Source organism: Cyprinus carpio, chromosome B1 (assembly GCF_018340385.1).
Source record: "Cyprinus carpio isolate SPL01 chromosome B1, ASM1834038v1, whole genome shotgun sequence".
In the NCBI taxonomy this organism is placed as follows: domain Eukaryota; kingdom Metazoa; phylum Chordata; class Actinopteri; order Cypriniformes; family Cyprinidae; genus Cyprinus; species Cyprinus carpio.
Window position 1 is genome coordinate 38,343,089 of NC_056597.1, and position 19,110 is coordinate 38,362,198.

The following is a 19,110-nucleotide window of genomic DNA, read 5'->3' on the forward strand; positions in this document are numbered from 1 at the left end:
ATGGAGGATTTCTATGAATTTTATGGCAGAAATTTTAATTGTGGCCTATACCGAAAAGCTGATAATTATTTCCATATTATGTCTGATAACTGATTAATGGCTAATATTAAAATGTTTCATTTAAAAAAAATAAAATAACTACATTAAATTATTAAATTGTCTTTAAAGTTTTTAAAGATTAACTTTAAGTGTGCTACAGTAAAATGTAAAAATAGGGACAGAAAAATAAATTATAATAAATTATGTAATAATAATACATAATAACAGCATACAATTAAATGTCCAATATCATTTAATAATTATAAATAGCGTGTCCCTAGATCAAACAGTAAAATTTACATAAGATTAACAATGGTCAAAGTCTTTCGTTTAATTCACAAAATCCATCAACAAAGTGAAGGGCTTTTCATCTGTAATTTCAGCATGAATACAGTAAACAAACATAAAAAAGAAAGTGAAATGCTTTTGTCGTGGCTCTGTTAATGGTGTAGGAAGGATTCAGGTATAAGAGTCTGTTCTTGAATCAGCTCTTGACCAAACCACAAAAAACCAGAGCTGCACGTATTTTATCTCACCCACTGATAAGCAGAGCGAGGATGACTGAAATACAGCCGTTCTAACACAACCCACACACATCCTGGCTATTGATGCAGTGGTAGCTCTGGTAACATTTGCTAAACACTTGTGTATAATTCATGGATTGTCCACATTGTAGCTAGCGATAAGAGCTATCATGCTTGTCCAGTCAGCTTGTCCTTAAGGTTAACAACATTTTACATCACAAAAGGCTTTTAAAAATAGTTTTTTTGGGGGGAGGTGGACAGGCCCGTACAGGACTGAGATTAATAGAGTTGTCAACAGGCCAAACAATCAGCCCCTAGCCAAGGAACAGGGCAACAGGGAGAAAATGTGTGCCGTAAACAACTCCAGGATCCTATAAGACACTATCCAAAAATGCTACCCAAATTGTTATAGCTTCTTAGTCTGTTGCTGATGTATAAACTTTTATGCTTCTGATTACTTATTGCAACATAATTTAGTTTTGTACAACCATTTTCTCTGCCCCTTAAAATGAAAGGCTGTTTTGTGCTAATGTACCTTTAAGAAACTCCCACTGTATTTCTATAATTTTTCCAGTCTTTTGGATAAGCACTTTTTTATGCAAATCAGTTTGCTAATGAATCATTCACCATTTTCCAAACCAATTTGACTGATTCATTGGGGGGGGGGTACTCATAACTAGTATAAATGTTTCTTTAGGAAATATACAAGAAAGACTGGCAAGCAAATTTATAAAAATCTGCAAAAAACAACAACACTGGCCATCTGTGGCGAACATGCTACGCTCACTTGCTGACCGGGATTCACGCTGTTGCTGGTGGAGGTGTATCTATGGTAAACGCTACACTTGCTCTCAAATGCACTCCATCTGTTAGCTACTTCCGCCCCCGGAAGAGAGCAGAGAGGTCTGGAAGCTTCTAGACTTGAATGCCATAATGTTCTTCTCTCATCAAGCTTAATCTCAACTGTCTCTAATAGAACCCAATTGCCATTTAAACATCAGGACTCCTTCACTGGTCTATGCCATCTCAGGTGGGAACGCCAGGCCAATGTGCTACATGTGCACATAAAATATTTAGAGGCCTGGAGTTAGTATCCATTAGAGTAAAATGTACCTGTCTTTGTGTATCAGCATGTTAAGCAGTAAATGGAAAGCAGAAAATGACCAAAAAAAGTTTAATTGTTGTTAGTCTAAGGTACTTTGATAACAACAATTATTGTTGTTGTTGGAAACTTGCAATTATCATACAAGTATTATTAAAACAATAAGTATATAAATAAGCAAATTAATATAACAATAAATAACAACAACAAAAATGTAATTAATTATATATACAGTATATCATAATTCTAGTTGACAATGATAGTTATTTCCTGAACAAACTATTATTCAGACACAAAAAAATTTATATAAATAAAATGTTATTGTTAGATGACGGAATGTTTAATTATTATTGGAAGAATTTATTTAAATAAGATTTTTTTAGTTATAAAAAAATTTATATAAATAAAATGTTAATATATAACAGTATATCATAATTCAGTTTTAGTTGACAATGATAGTTACTTTTTTTTTGTATCCTGAACAAACTATTATTCAGACAGAAAAGAATGTTGCGCTGATCTTATAAATAAGACTGTTGTTGTTGGATGATGGAACTTTTAATTATTATGTGGAAGAAAACAATAATTCTAAAAAAATGAACGCGCAACTGAAGCGCGCAGCTTTTGAATACGCCCACACAACAGAAATAGCAACGAACAATAATACTGTTTTGCTTCGCGATGAGAGGAATAAGACATAAACCCCAGTTTGTCCTCAGAAAAAAACTCCTTTATCCAGCAGAGATCATAAACATGAGTCCACTAGAAATATTTTAACAAACATTTTAGACTTTTTCCAAACATAACACAAGATCAAATTAAATAAGAAGTTTGAAGCCCATGACCAAAAGGTCATCTATTTGACATGCATTGGTCACAAACCCTAAAAAACCTGATCCATCATGTGGCCAAGCGTGGGAAAGCACAGGAGGGCGTGTTTGCATCTCTTGTCTGTCTGTGTACAGATTAAACAGATGTTTATAGCCCCTTACCAGAGCCTTAAAGTTAGTTAAGATGTGTAGCAGTTTATTGAGGATTTGTAGGTCTCTTTTGTGTATTTGTACAGATTAAACAGATGTTTATAGCCCCTTTTTCAGATCATAGAATAGACCAGATGTGTAGCACTCTCTTGATGGGTGAGTGGTATGTTAAACAGTGAGAGTCCATATATCTAGCGTATTAGAGAATTATAGAAGAATGATCACTTAAACACTAGACCAGATGTGTAGCTTAGTTAATTACTGAATTATAGTATATTGATCACTTAAAATATTAAATCTTATCTCTCAACCCCACAAAATAATCAATGTGTGGCTGAAACACACACATATGATGATCACATGATGGCTGTTATTAATAGTACCCAGGATCTATAGATTGATGTCATAGTACTTGCCAAAACAAATCAATAAATGTTAATGCATTGTCTGTCTGGCAATTTCATATAAAATACAATGAAGCATAAAGCCATATAGATTTCAAGGATATGTCAAGAAAAATAAAATGATCACTTCTTATGCACTCCTACTTTTTTTTGATAATATACATAATGTACATTGAATCACTGTATATATTATATTGTTTTGATGACCAGAAATAAGTTTTTCTTTCACACATATACTTAACAGTATATTATAAGGACAGGAGGGACCCTTTCTTGATCTGACTCGGGAGTGTGAGGAATTGAATGTATAGGATATACAGTCTCTCAGGGTGTTCACAAGCTCTCGGTGCGGTGGTCCTGACCTACAGCAAGCACTTTTATCATTAACCTCACATTAAGTGAGTCACTCTAATTAACCCATTTACCAAATGAGTCATATAGAAGCTCTGCTAGGCCTCACTTCTTTGCAGTATAATGACTTTACACACACTAATCCACACATACGCAAAGTTCTATAGCCATAGAGCTTTAAAGATCATATTGTGTATTTTATGTATACGGTATACTACAACTAATGGATTCTGATGGAAGAGTGAAGATGGGAAATAAACAGAACATGACTAACTATTTTACTATTTTTTTATGAATTCCAGTCATCCACCTGATGTCATCTTTTCTCAAGTAACCATTTAGTGTTTCCTGATGTCATCTTTTCTCAAGTAACCATTTAGTGTTTAAAAACAGCACCCAACTGTCCTTCTTCTATCATCTTCACTTATACAAGCTTCCTGAGAATTCAACCAATTCCAACTAACAAATAGTCATGAATAAATGTATTTACTTATTAAATAATGCATTTATGTGAGTGTGTGTTGGACCAAAAGATAACAGTGTTTAAAGTGTAACTAAAGCACAAAGAACATACTGATGTTTCTTCAGAAGCAAACGAGATTCAGACGAGGATCAATGTTCAGCTCATCTCAGCCAGGGATCCTGCGTTCCAGCTAATTGAAAAATGGAGCCATAGGTTTGTAATTGACAGCACACTGCAGAGGAATAATTCACTCTTGCCCCCACTGTGAACCCAGAGGAAAAACAGATGAAAAGAAGGTTGAGAGAGTTAACCGGATTTGTCGATTCACTGGTTGAGAAATCTTTTCACCAGTGCATACTGAAAACTTCTACACAAATCTACTTCTAAACAAATCTACACAGTTATTTCTGTAAAAAGTATGTTCTTCAACAATTAAATATCTATCTATCTATCTATCTATCTATCTATCTATCTATCTATTGTTCATCAATAAATCTATATATACACACTGCATATAACACATTTTAGTTATCAGTGTATTATTAATAAGACTCAAAGTTGTGTACCATGATCATTTCCCCCTTTTAAAGTTATAATCTTACATAAAAATAATAAAAATAAAATCATAATGACATCATCATCCTTTTAAGAAGTGACAGCTTCAAGGATAAATCAAATATTCACTTGTTATTACTTTGTCTTAAGTTTTGATGCAACTAATAATTGAAGCATAAAATCCTCATTCAAAGAAGCATATTGTAGTTTCACAACCTTGAGCAGAAGGATTGTAATTTCATACTCTAAATTGTCAACCCTGACACTTTTTTTCAAGTCATATTAATATTCCAGCATGTATTAAAATATATCAACTTGAATTGAAACAGAAAGAGCAACTTATTAACACTTTAAAAACAAATGATTTTTCTGACAGATTTTAAAATTCCTACAAACAAATTGTTTTAAAAATCTCCTTATCAAAAGGTATGAGTTTCATAGAATGATTCTATTGTAAACAGAAAAGAGCAGTTTATTATCTATCCATCAAGCTGACTACAATACCACCACAAATCTGATTATCATTTCTTCCTGTTTATTCACATATTCTGCACTCTAATGGTGTTTTCATGCACATTTGATGAAGATGCTCCCTAATACATCAGCATAAACACTTCCTGCATAAATATAAAATGAGCTGTTGCATAAAGTTATATTTTCACATCAGTGCCTTCAGTCAGGTAACACCACAATTGAGCTTGCTCAGCTTCATCCCATTAAATTCCCATGCAACCAGTGATACAGCTTCAGCTTTGATCTTCCTGCAAAAAAAACGGGTGTTACATAATCTGTCTGCTTCCTCTACCTGCCAGTGACTTTCAGTAAGCTTAGCGTATGGCAGAAATCTACCATTACACAGCAGTGTTTAACATGGACTGCCGCAGAATGTTCTCATGTGTCCATACGCTGATAATAGATATGTGAATTACAGAATATGAGAATGGTCAGTGCATCTGCTCCCTGCAACTGAATAAAACATAAGATGTCCAATTTAAGACTCTGTAAAAAAATTAAAATAAACATTTCTGAAAGTCCCAGGCAGACATTACATAACATGCACCTTTATAGAAGAGAGTAAAGGAAAGCTGAGAAGACTTTAAGATATCAGTTATACACCCTCAAGCCATTTGATTCTAAAAGACAGAGCTCTTGTATGTGAACTGTTGTACAAACTCCTACTCGTGCTGATGGTCAGTAGTCTAGCTCGTGAGTATACAATTTTCAGCTCATAAATGTTCCAGTGGTTGTTCCATATATTGTTAATATATATATATATATATGGCATATATATATATATATATATAAGTTACCAATTAATATTTTTACAACAACTGTAGTAAAATTAAAGTCTATACTGCTCTGTATCTTTGCTTCCAACTTTAGGCTTCCTTGTCAGTCACATATTAACTTATGTGAAGCAATTTTTCCCTAAGACAGCTGCATAAATATAAATACACTCTTAAAAATAAAGGTGCTTCAAAAGGTTCTTGAAAGCAATGCCATAGAGGAACCATTTATGGCTCCACAAAGAATCATTCAGTCAAAGTCTCTTTAAAGAACCAGCTCTTTCTTACTTTTGTATAATCTGAAGAATCACCACAAAAAACCTTTTGTGAAACAGAAAGGTTCTTCAGATGTAAAGATTAAGGAAACATTTAGACAAAAAGGTTCTTCTATGACATCGTGACACACCTTTATTTTTAAGAGTGTATAATAGGAGTAGTACTCCTCCTTAAGAGAATCTCTACTGTTATTATGTAGACTTTTATACTGTTATAGTTTCCCATTATTCTCATTATACTGTTGAGCCTTCGATGGAACTCACCCGTACTATGTAATACAATGAAGGGCAGTTTCTTCTCAGACTAACATTAATAGAGTGGCTTAATCCTCCAGTTCAGAATGAAACCACTATGAACTCTCTCAACCTGTTCGTCAGTTCGAAGAAATGTCTTCATTCACATGCTTTATCATCCAGAGACTCAAAGGCTTGTGGGGTCTTATGAGGTCCTGGCTGTGCCCATTAAAGGCTTTTCCCTGTGTGATTTTAATGTTACACAACGCTTGATCCGGCTGTTGCTTTAACCAACCTCTTTGCTCGTCTTCAGCTCACATAGTTCAGAAAATTCTGCCTAAGATGAGATACAGAGTGAAACAGTTGATACTTTCCTGTGCGAGATACAAGAAGATCCGCAAGCAAATATCCAAAAGTGTTAACATCTCTATCTATCTTTGGGCCCTCAAATTCCCCTAGGGAAGAAAAATAGGTCAATAGAACAAGATTCTGCTGAGCCTTAAATATTCAGGATACCTGTTCGTACATATGAATATTTTCAACAGTATACTCCTAAAAATAAGAGTTTTTTGCGACAATGACATAAATGAACCATTTTTGGGTCCTCAAAGGTTGAACAGTGAACAGTTCTTAAAAGAACCATTTATTTAGTGTGAAGAACAATTTAATCATCTACAGAACCATTTTTCACTACAAAGAACCTTTCGTCCATGGATCCTAAAAATTCTTCACAGAACCACAGATGCCAAGAAAGAAGCTTTATTTTTAGAAACAGTACTGCATACGACAGTGCTTACTAGGTAAACTAAAGCCTAAAGTCGGTCAGATGGGTCAAGGATATTAAATGTGATGGTCATGATGACCCTGTACACGTCTACCCACCAGCATTAGTATTCAGCCACAGAAGAAAGCAGCTTCCAATTTAAACTGACCACAGGCGCTTTCTGGTAATGATAGCCCTTTAATATTCTCATCCATTACAACTTATGATTGTCAAAACAATAAATGGCCACTCAAAAGAATGGATTGTGTTCTTAAGGAACTGCAACATGGTATCAAATATCCCATGGAGGAATAAGACAAATACCATCATCATACGCAATACCACCAGTTAATCTTGAGTAATTCTGGAGTCTAAATCAGCACATTCTCTTGGCGTCACTAAGAGTCACAGACGGCGTCAACTATTATCCCTCTATTCATTAATGTGCCATGCTGGCAAATGGAGCTGCTGAAAAAAGCCAGGTGCTCTCATGAGGTTTGGTTTAATTTACCAACTCTTAATAAAGCAATGCTCGTGCTTCCTGTGAGCTCCTTTGAAGAAATGGCCCACGGTCATAGCATGTACTCAAATGAGGGGAGTTAAAAAGTGAAAAAGTGAAAGTGATGTGACCCATACTCAGAATTCGTGCTCTGCATTTAACCCATCCAATGTGCACACACACCACAGTGAACACACACACCCGGAGCAGTGGGCAGCCATTTACGCTGCGGCAGTTGGGGGTTCAGTACCTTGCTCAAGGGCACCTCAGTCGTGGTATTGCCGGCCCGAGACTCAAACCCACAACCTTAGGGTTAGGAGTAAAACTCTCTAACCACTAGGCCACGACTTCCCCATGTAAATATAAGGAAAATGTAAGGAAAGTAAATGTAAGGAAAGTATGACAGCATTTTCCTTCAAACCTTCTTATCCAGCAAGCTTTATATTTTTCAAGTGAGTGGTGCTCCTACAAGTGCAAAGACGGCCAACTGTGTTGGACATATGCCTTTACAAGACTTGATTCTTAAGGAAAGATCTGGCAACAGTGGATGCCTACAATAGAAAATTCATCTTCTATCTCTGCTTGACTACCAAAATATAAATCTTATTTTCCATGTCATTTTATAAACAGCTGCTGGTCCAGCAACTGTTAAGTTTGGTTTTATGCTCAATATAAGAAAGAAAGTCAGAAAGAAAGTAATACAGGTTTGGAACAAGGGTGAGTAAATTATGACAGATATTTTCATTGTTGGGTGAACTATACAGCAGGTAACTGCTCTTATTTTTATTTTTTTTTAATTTCTGATTCTTCAACAGCAATCTTTATAATTCTATAATCTGATGTACTATGCAAATTGCAACAAGTGAGGCTCTGCGATCACTAAATCAACTTTTCCTCGCTGTAGAGAGCTCTAGTAGGCAGCATGGCGCCCAGCTAATTAGCCTGTGCTCATGAAGTAGCCCCCTCACAGGGAGTACTAATCTTGTAATCATCATGAGTCCTGGGTATGTTAATAACATGACTTCATCTGTGACTTTGATCTCATATATAATTAAACAAACCAGCAGGAAGACAGACAAACATGTTAGTCTTCATAATCCAGCCAGATAGGTGGAGAAATTTAAAGGAACTGCCATCTTTACATGTAACATTGCTTCTTAAACAACAAATGCAGTGGGTTGGAGGGGTATAGTGGTTAAAATCTGGACATGTTTACACTGAAAAACATTATAAAATAGCAATGCATGCATGTATAAAAAGCCATTCATCTATCTATCTGTCTGTCTTTCTATTTATCTACTGTATCTGTAAATATATATAAATACTATATATAAGAAATATATTTACATACAATAAATAAATTTATAAATACATACATACGATACATGGTTGATACATGATTGGGTAAATCTTTAAGTTCCCTGGTTAGCCAAACCAGGGAACTTAAAAACCACTGCCTTGCATTTTTTTTTTAATCACAAGACTAAAAAGTGCTCTTTGACAATATAGCACTTTAAATGCCACTCCAACCTAAAGAAAGAACATATTACTGTAGCTTCATACAGATGCAGTCCGTGAGTGTGTTGACGTGATAGTCTTTGCATGAGTAATTGAGCACAGTTGGACTGTTTGGCTTTGGTGTTACTGTTATCTACTTTCCTATTTTTCTTTCACCTGGCCTGCATAAAGCAGGCAGTACATCATCAGAACATGTGGAGAGTCACTTGGGAATACTGTGTTACAAAGTGTGTCGTTTTGTTTCCTTTCTCATTATCACAAGATATAGCACAGGTCTCTTGGGAACTGGAAGTCACTGGGTCACACTGTTAATGGCCTGTCGCAATAATCAATATATGGACTTATCGCGCAAGATATGTACATGACTTATATTATTTTTTGTGTATAAATATATTGTAAATTATATTCACTTAAAATTTAATATCACCATGTTTTTTACATTCCACTTGCGCCTGTGTCTTTTAAAGCTTCTTATCCGTAACGTGTAGTCATGAGGTGCTACTGTAGTTCAAATTTAAAAAAATGCTTCTACAAAAAAAGTTGAATCTGCAGATATGATCTTGATTAGGGATCTGTGCCTTTGTGCATACGGACATCTGACTGCTAAGTAGTGATTGTGTTTTTCAGCAATAGTGTGCACCCTTAATTTACAGAGAAAAGAAGGTCTGGGAAAAATCTGCAGACAGAAAAATCTCCATATACGTTCTCTGTGCATTTTTCTGTTTTTGGACTTGTTACTTTGCACTTTTTGTTAGAAAATGTTTATTTACTATTTATTCAAGTTTTTTAAGGTATCTAATATTTTTGATACTTAATTTCCATGATCTAAATATTCTTAAAAATTAAACATTTTTTGTCATTTGGAAGCGTGTAGGCCTTCTTGCATTATTATGTTGTTACATTATGATTATATATTCAGTGGCATAAAATGGTCTTTAAAATGTCAATGATATCGCAATTATTTATCGCACAACAAAAAGTTGTTATCGTGACAGGCCAAATAGTCCATTTTGTCCTGTCAGTTTCCATGCCTTATGTTTAGTTTTGTAGATCCCCGTTCCACAGTATGTCACAAGCTCCATTTGGGAGTCACTTAGACAAGGACCGCTTGTGTCGGACTGATACACACACGTACGCAGAATGTCTGAAGAGCAGTGAGATGATAGCAGCTTTCTTGATTGGCAATCTTATCAGTCTATTGCCTATTTCGGCCCTTCATTCGGTTCAAATAGCTCTGCTGGTGTAGACAGACAAAACCTTTCAGTACAAACACAGGTCCTACAAAACCCAATATTTAAAGGGGTCATATGATGCGATTTCAATTTTTCCTTTCTCTTTGGAGTGTTACAAGCTCTTGGTGCAAAAAGAAGATCTGTAAAGTTGCAAAGTCTCAAATCCAAAAAGATATTCTTTATAAAAGAGTCAACCACTCCTACCTGGAAAGGCTCATTCTAACACGCCCCCACATGTCTACATCACGATGTGGGAAGATTTGCATAATGCCGCCCAAATGTTCACGCAAAGAAAGAAGGCGTAACTTTTATTCTCGCTGTTGCCTCCGCCGCCATGTTGTGGAAACGCTGTGTTTCCTTGTGAAAGCAAAACTACTTTGTTTGGTCTTCCAAAAGAGGACACAACTAGAAATCAGTGGTTAAGTTGTAATTACAACACTGTTCCAGAACAGTTCAACCCAAATATTCAGATGTGTGCAGCGCATTTTGCGGAGGAGAAGGACTGTTTCCTGTGAGAGTAGCCTACAATGCCGGTGTCTGTTTCTATAAAGTGGGGCAATTCTAACTTTGCAAGGACAGTCTGGCGCTTCTGGCACACAGTCTGTAAGTATGTTTTCATATGTAAAGGATTTGCCACTGATGATTCAAACCTGAATTTTGAGCAGTGTAGAGTAACTGTTAGAGCTTGTTGTTTGTCGTTTCTCCAATCACAAATGCAGACATGGTTATAGGTTTACACAGCGCGATACGCATCGCATAAAAAGACAGTATAAGTCATTATAATCAGTAATTATGTCCCCACTGGATGCAACAAATGCCTTGTTTGTAATGGGTTTTATTGGTTTTGTCTCGTCGACACACAGCATCACGGTGTTAAGGGGAGTAACATTTCCGTCACACGCTTGAGGCATTCGGCCAATCACAACACACTGGATAGCTGTCCAATCAGTGTACACCTCACTTTTCAGAACGATGAGCTTTGTAAAAATCTACGCATTTCAGAAAGGCGGGGCATAGAGGAGAATCAATAATGTATAGTATGTGGTAAATAATGTGTTTTTTGAACCTTAAACCACATAAACACATTGCATTACACCAAATACACAAAATAATGTTCTTTTTAGCAACGTCATATGACCCCTTTAATATAAATACCCAAAATTCCTATTCAGATAAATCTCTGTGTGCCTTCCTGGCCTGGTTTTTACCACCTGGGGTCTTATGGGATCAGACAGGGGTGAGGTCACATGACCAGAACTTTTGGCAGCTCGCTCTGCTGAACTCTCCTGTCTCCTGTTAATCTCATTTAGAGCTTTCAATGTTTTTAGTGATGGTTCCATGGGATGAAAAGAAAAAGTGAACGAGGACAGGTGAAGGTTAGAAAGTGGTTTTTGATAGATTAAGGTATATATTAAAACACTCTTTTATGCTTCATGTTCATAAAACTTCCATCTGGACATCTGCGAAAAGCCAAATGCCCATTTCATGCTAAAAATAGCTCTTTTAATCTACCAGGCCAAATTCATTTCAGCAAAAAATCATTATTGTTAATTCCAGGCTATTGGTTTAAAAAAATGGACCTTTAAAGATTATAAATGTAAAGTCAGCCCTAAAAATAAATAAATAATAAAATAATAATTAAAAAAAAATTAACAACAATAACAACAACAAAAAAACATGGCCTAAAGAAATGATGTAATCAGGACTCTTAACTAAAATATTCCTTTTCACACTGTTCTGGGACTAGTTTGTCCATCCTTTACCGAAAACTGTGATCAGAAGGACTGTTAAACTGATCTCAGGTCAGCAAAGGAACAAGTGCAACATGAATTTCCATTCCCAGAAGGCAGGGACACCTGGATTTAAGCCCTTGTAAATGCTTCCTTCAATCTATGGGTACACTGCGTAAACTCAACAACCCTTTTATACAAAGACAGTCTGACTCAGCAAAGAATGTCTGTTGAATAACTCAAACGAAACATCATTTCTACACATCTTCTGTGCGAGCATGCAGGATGTCTCGAGAAGGGCTGGCAGATACACAGATCTTTGAAGTCATTATGACAGATTCATTTTTCATTTACATTTAGTTGTAAACAGGATAACATTTCCAAAGATTAAAAGAAATAGTTGGAAAAAAAAAACATCTATATCAAATATGTAACTTTTAGATCCAGTGAAGGTTATTTCAAACCAATCCTTTCTTTCCTACTCCACTCCACCTATCTTAAAGCTGAATGTAATGCCCGAAGTCCTCTTTCAAATAAATACCTGCCCATTCAGTAGCATTCAGACTTCTCTATTGCTATCGAGTGGAGGGTCTTGTGTTCTTTTAACAAGCACAATTCAATTTCACAGCCATCAATAGGCCATTATTCCAGTGGCTCTTTCCTCTGTTGCATTAAGAGTGCGGTAAGCCCTCAAGAGCTACGGTACTTTATATGGAAGCAGAAGGTCTACAACATGTTTTTATCATAAAGGGCATTTACAGTGGCTTCGTGCAGAGGTATGATTAGCCTGTCCTTATCCTGATTTACAGTAGACATAGACATGCATGAAGAAAGCTTCAAGAATCTCAGAGAACATTAAAAGAACTTTGAAAATGCATCAGCATTTTAAAATAAATCTAATATTACTTAGAAAAATCATTTAGACCCCCAACCCCTAGAAAAAAGGAAAAATTCCCTTCCTAACGAGTGAACAACATTCTCTGCTTGTCACAGCATGTTGGTTCTTGGACAGCTGAAGTGAGCCTAAACAGGGTTACACCCAAAAACTCCAAACTCAAGACCTTCTCTCGCAAATGCAATTGTCTCTACACTATAGTCTTAGGGGTGAAATGTTAAACTTTTAAATCATGTCCATGGTATATTTCATCCACCAAAATATGCATACAACAACTATCTAAAATAAAATCATTTTTGTTTTGTTTTGGGTGGAATATGCTGTAGGCATTTTTTTTTTTTAAATTGTGAAATTGTGATGGTGGAGGAAAAAAGCGAAAGAGTGCCTGTTATATTGTGCTAAATGCATCACACTATTTTCTGCTTGAGAGAGGAGAGATAAGTTGACATTTTTATTTTTTTATGGAAAGTGACAACTCTGTCAAAACATTACCATGCCTTTCTGACCTTTAAGTTTTCTTTAAGGGTAAAAACACACACAGCCATGTTTCTATCCTGAAGCTACGTCTACAATTACCCCCCCAACCCTCATTTTTTTCATTTTCTTTTCTTTACTGAATGCAAATCCAGTAAGAATTACACTGGGGAACAAACATCAGCATTATTACATCATGTTTGACCACAGCACCAGTCATTAGATCGTTCTACTTAGAAAAGAATCACATGGTGCTGCTGTTTGACACACCCTGAGGGACCAGTGTTCGGCTGACAGTGTGCTGTCACTTATCAGCTGCTCAGAATGGAATGCAGCAGGCCGCTCGAATGGAAAGTCTAAATAAGTTTGTGAGAACACATTTAGCTTTGTATGGCAAAATTCTTCTAGTCGTTTCTTAACACAGCTCTCAACTCTGTAAATACAGGCGCAGACCATAAACTTCAGTTGAACTATGGTGAACATGTCAAGCGTGAGGATAATGATTATCATTTCATCATCCATATTGATTACCAACAAATCCTTCTAGGATACGGTTCACAGGTCAGCATCCACTGTTTACAGGATGAATGGTGAACATGCGTACGTGCCTGCATGAGTATACCGCAGTCCTCAGCAGTCTAAAACCTTCTAAAAACGCCACACAAAAATTCAATTCTCCCACTATGGAAGAAAGTCATACTGGTTTGCAAAGATATGAAGGGAAGTAAGTGATGACAGAATGTTCATTTGCATGAACTGTTCCTTTAGCAATATCACCCTGATCTGCTGCTGTTAGCTTTATTAAACCAACATGATCCATCATAAGAGACACATACAGTAAATATATCCACATACTGTTTGCTCAGATTTGTTGTGGGTGTCACTATCCAGCCAAAGGCACAAACAATGACATAAGCTAAGACTATTTAAATAAAACTGATGGTTGTCTTAATGATATAGTTTCATTTCTTGTTGCTTGGTCAGCGAGTTGCTGGCACTTACTGTGTTGGATTATGTGCTCTAAAGTGTTGCATCAGGTTGGATTTATTGATAAAATATGTGTTGCTTGCACCATTAAACTCCATTAATGTTAGTCATGTAAACATGTTTTAAATCAGTGCAATATGTTATTATGGTTGACATAACTGGCAAGCTTACTGCATACAATATAGTTTTAAAATAGTATGTGAAACAAAGCATTATGCAACAACAGTATGTTACACTGTTGGCCTCATTACAATTTTGATTTTGTGATTTATTTACAGTTATCTTAGTAGATAAAAACTGATAATTGTTTACCAATTAGATTTTTACCCAAAATGCAGTCTTAGGTAAACATATCTTAGTTTAAACTCTAAGTAAAGTCCATTAAAGGGTTTCAAAGGTGTTTTCCCTGTATTTTGAATTACAAGTTGCATTGTGTTGTGTTTTATGGTTAAAGTATATATCCATAAAATTAACAGATAAATGCAGAAAATGATCAGTACCTTATGCATTTTCTACTGACGTTTTTTTCTTCTTACAATGCACATTTATAAATTCAGAAAGATTTTAAAAGAAAAGAGAGATAACAACAAATAATACTTCTGGTTAATTTGTGCATCGAAATTACACATACAACAGAAATAATAATTGTATGGTAGTATGTTATTCCTACATATCACATAATAATACTTCTACTCCAAGACTTCATGCTAGTTAGTCTACAGCTGATTATGGTCATAGTTGGAAAGAGAAACATTTATGTACAGTATGAACTTGCTTGGTGTGACTTTCCATGTTGTTTTACTGTCTGACCAGCTGAATCATATTCCTGCTTATGTAGGATGATTTCCAATAAGTCTTTCCTGATGCATGCTTACCACAGACAATGAGATTACCTCTGTACACAGAACTCAAATTACCTCAGAGCCTCCTGGGACAGGAAATGGGCAGTCATGCTACTTCCTGTCCAATGCTGGAAATTATTCAGAAGCCGGTGATGGCTGGGAATTGCGTTTTTGTGCAGTAATAAAGCACTGGAAACCTGTTCTGTAATGTTAATAATTGTAAGTACCGTTTATATATAAAGAACATTTTTCTGTATTATGAAATGTAAAAAAAATCAGTTAAAAACTGTACATTTGCTATATTCGGATTAGTATAATTTTTTTTTCCAAAATTACAATATGAAAGAGAGCTAAGATATTTTTTGAATTTTTTATATTTCTTTCTTAATAACCATCTTAATTCTACTGAAAACATATACGTTAGCTTTTTTGTGGAATGATGCATATCGTTTCAATTGTTGTACATGATCATATTCATTAAGCAGTAAGACATTACTTAATTCAATGATTGTTTAAACACTATCTCTGTCTGTGATTGGTTGATCAAAAAAAAAACCCTGCCCCGAAACCACTGGTTAATAATGTTTATATATTTTTTGTATTTTATGTATTAAGTATTTTAAGAATTTGAATACTAAAAAAAATAAAATAAAAAATAAAAAACACACACACACCACACCTTAAAACAAAACTTAAATAAGAATGTGCGCATTGGGATTGCAACTGATAATTCTGACATGCTTACTATAAATTCTAAACTAATCTATTCTCTCTTAAACAGTAAACATTCTTCCAGACTTCAAAGCAGACAACAATTTCCATATTTCCAACTAATTCTAGCTGAACTAAAAATGATGAGCTTTGCATATTAAAAGAGGTTTCAGATTTCCATTTCATATTTATCTTCCTACAGTGAAAATGCCCATTCAGCAGACAGACTCTGGAAGTGAGCGCTACTACAGATGGAAGCAAATCATTCCACTGTCACTTCCTTTGTTGTCTGAGCCAGTCAAATCCGCACAGGGACTTGTTTCTCATCTCCTCTGACCCATCTCATTCTCCATCCTTCTCCCGCTCCATCTCTCGTCTACCCGGTACTCTCATTTGCCTTTCTCCTCTCACTCTGCCAACCTGCATTACCATGCATTAGATCAAAGAGCAGTGGGGTGGACTGTGCTTTTCACAGGCAATCTTACACACACACACACACACACACACACACACACACACACACACACACACACACACACACACACACACACATTCATGTGACTAACACACTCAGTCTGGTCTCATGACACAGCTCTCTCTAAATGATCAGTTAGCGTGGGATAAACAAACTGCCTGTTTCCAAGCAAAACTGACATGCATTTAACTTTCATAAAAGTTTAAACTTTTCCTCAGGATAAATTCATTTCATTCATCAGCGCACCCTTATTGTTGAGCCCTTTGTGTTACACGGTTTACCGTAAAACCTGAGCAAACAAAACACAAACATACAGACAGACAGGTGAGAGGTGTTTGTGACATGACACAACCATTACTACTCACGTCATGTTTATCACACACTTTTCATCAGCTTTTCTACAGACTGTCTAGACAGCACAAGAGATTTTGCTCATCTGTTCACATGTCAGCTTGATACAGTGACAGACTACAGAATAACAGATTCATATGGCCTTCAGTGATGAGAACTAAATACTCATGCAGGTTTTTCAAAGCCTTTTTCACCATTTCAGCTACCAACCAACCAACAAACAGAACATAAACAAACTGAAATATTGTTCAAACTTTTGTATAACATATTTATTACAACATTTAGTATGGTTTTGCATTGTTTTCTATTGTAAAATCTCCTTAACCCTGACATGCCCACCTGTTTAACCCACTAAGGAATCTTGACAACACTATTTGATTCATTTACTGAGCAAATCTTTCTCTAACCCCCAACAGCTTGGACAGTTGGTTTAGCATTCACTCTTGCCGACTGTATACTGAGCGCTAAGTGGCTTAAAAGCAGATCTAATCTGTGTAGTAATGACATACAGTAACCTATCGACTGAACACGTCTATGAAAACGATTGGATTATATAATAAAACAATGTAGAGCAACAATGTTTTTACTGACGCACAAACAACATGCATTTCAACCTTTAAGCCACTTTCAATTAACAGAGTAAAATCATTTTTATACTTCTGAATGATTTTTCCTTTTGTAAACTAATAATAAAAGAAGTCAAAATAAATTATATATCACACAAAATAAATAAATAAATAAAACATTTATTCAAAATTGAGCTGGATAAGCTAGTTTGGGAGCAAACACTGGTTTGTAGATCATGATACAGTGATATTTCCCACAAATTAAAGCAAAATAGGTATATGATCGTTGTTTTACAGTAGCCTAACTAGCAAGGTTATAACTACCAGCTGATCTTGACTAAAACATTACAGATTGCCAAAAAAACATGTTTTTTTTAGAGAGGAAATACAACCATTTGGTCATTTCAAAAATATGAATAAATAATAACATAACATGGGATTTGGGATTTCATGGGGTGCTTCTAACGCCTAAAAATAAGAAAAGAACACTTAAGGGACACTAACGTATTATTCTGACAAGTGTGCAATACTAAACTATACACATTTTTTAATCATTCATCCACCTGCTTTCCGCGCGTGCGCGTTACCTTTCAATTCATTGAGGCAAATTTCCAGTTTTGATATTTCATCACACACTGTAAATCTCAGTCCTGAGCTCTGCCGGTGTCAACATCATTAGGCATGAAAACATAACACCAGTGAGTTCGTTTGAGAATCAGGTCACAGTCAAACGGAACGGAACCGCTGTGATAACTTCACTACGAACGCCTGAGATTAGTAACAGCAGATACCGGTTGGTTGTGTCCATATTGCTAGCTCTTTCCACATTCACAGAGAGGCTCAAAAGTGATGCACCAACGCCTTACAACCGGACACACGAATACACAACGTGTCATTTTAGCTTTAAAGTACAAAAATATGTATCGGAAGCAGCGCAGCCCAACAAGTTGGAGCGAGTGACAGCGTCTGTACTCACGTATCGAGTGATGAGCTTCCTGATGCTACTCAAATCCATTCTGCTCCAGGTGCGCGGGCTTCGCTGTCTCCTCTGATCTTGAAGAACGGACACACAAGACGCTAGCTGATCATTGTAGCAAATCTCTGATCCATGACTTACTTCTGCGGCTTCTTTTTCAAGGCTTGACAACGGAGAGTCCTACGCGACTGCTGTGATTATGATATCTACAGAGCAGCGCCTAACGTTACTGAGATGAAGAAGAAGATGAAGGCTACTGTGTAAAGTCCAAACGTTGTCATAGTGACACACTACAAACACACTCTCTGACGGAGGAGAAAAACAACACGCTCTCGTTTTCCCAGGTTTTGCCTTAATATGTTAAGGGACTGGCCACTTCTTCGTTGTCCAGCGTCCCTCTGGTGTGCTGCCGCACTCGCGCTGCTTCTTCTCGGTGTGTAGTAGAGCTCTCCGTCGGTTAGCACCGGAACGTCACGAGCCCCGTGAGCGCACGCGCACGCGCACTCCTCGGCTACACCCACGCGCCTACGGGGACTTTTCAGCCTGCCCTCCGGTGTCAGGTAACTCCCCGTCCAGTGACTGCCAATCAATCTCCAGAAACAAACCGGTGTGCTTTAGGACTGTGTGGTGACTTGAGGAAATAATAGTAAAATAAACAACAACATTTACCATGATTTCCAATTGAGGACACTGGGGAAGCAATCAAAATCAACAAAAGAGCAACAATAAACAAGTTCTAAGTCTCGTTTAGCCTAGACGCAGTACACGTAGCAAGTTTATTATTATTATTATTATTATTATTATTATTATTATTATTATTATTATTATTATTTATATAATATAAAAAGAAAACAAATCGACAGAATAGAAAAAGAAAA

General features: G+C 36.1%; 1 protein-coding gene across 7 annotated transcripts in view; it reads right to left on the minus strand.

Moving 5' to 3' along the window:
• The window catches only part of atp11a (ATPase phospholipid transporting 11A), a 57,179-nt gene extending 38,411 nt beyond the window's left edge, over positions 1-18,768 (minus strand). For 6 of the 7 annotated variants that reach the window (XM_042717396.1, XM_042717397.1, XM_042717395.1 and 3 more), the window contains exon 1: positions 18,233-18,768. In XM_042717396.1, coding sequence (XP_042573330.1) covers positions 18,233-18,271 — 39 coding nt within the window. In that variant the 5' untranslated portion in view covers positions 18,272-18,768. The remainder of the gene's footprint in view (positions 1-18,232) is intronic. The other variant, XR_006153848.1, reaches the window with a different exon arrangement.
• Between the last annotated feature and the right edge of the window lie 342 nt (positions 18,769-19,110).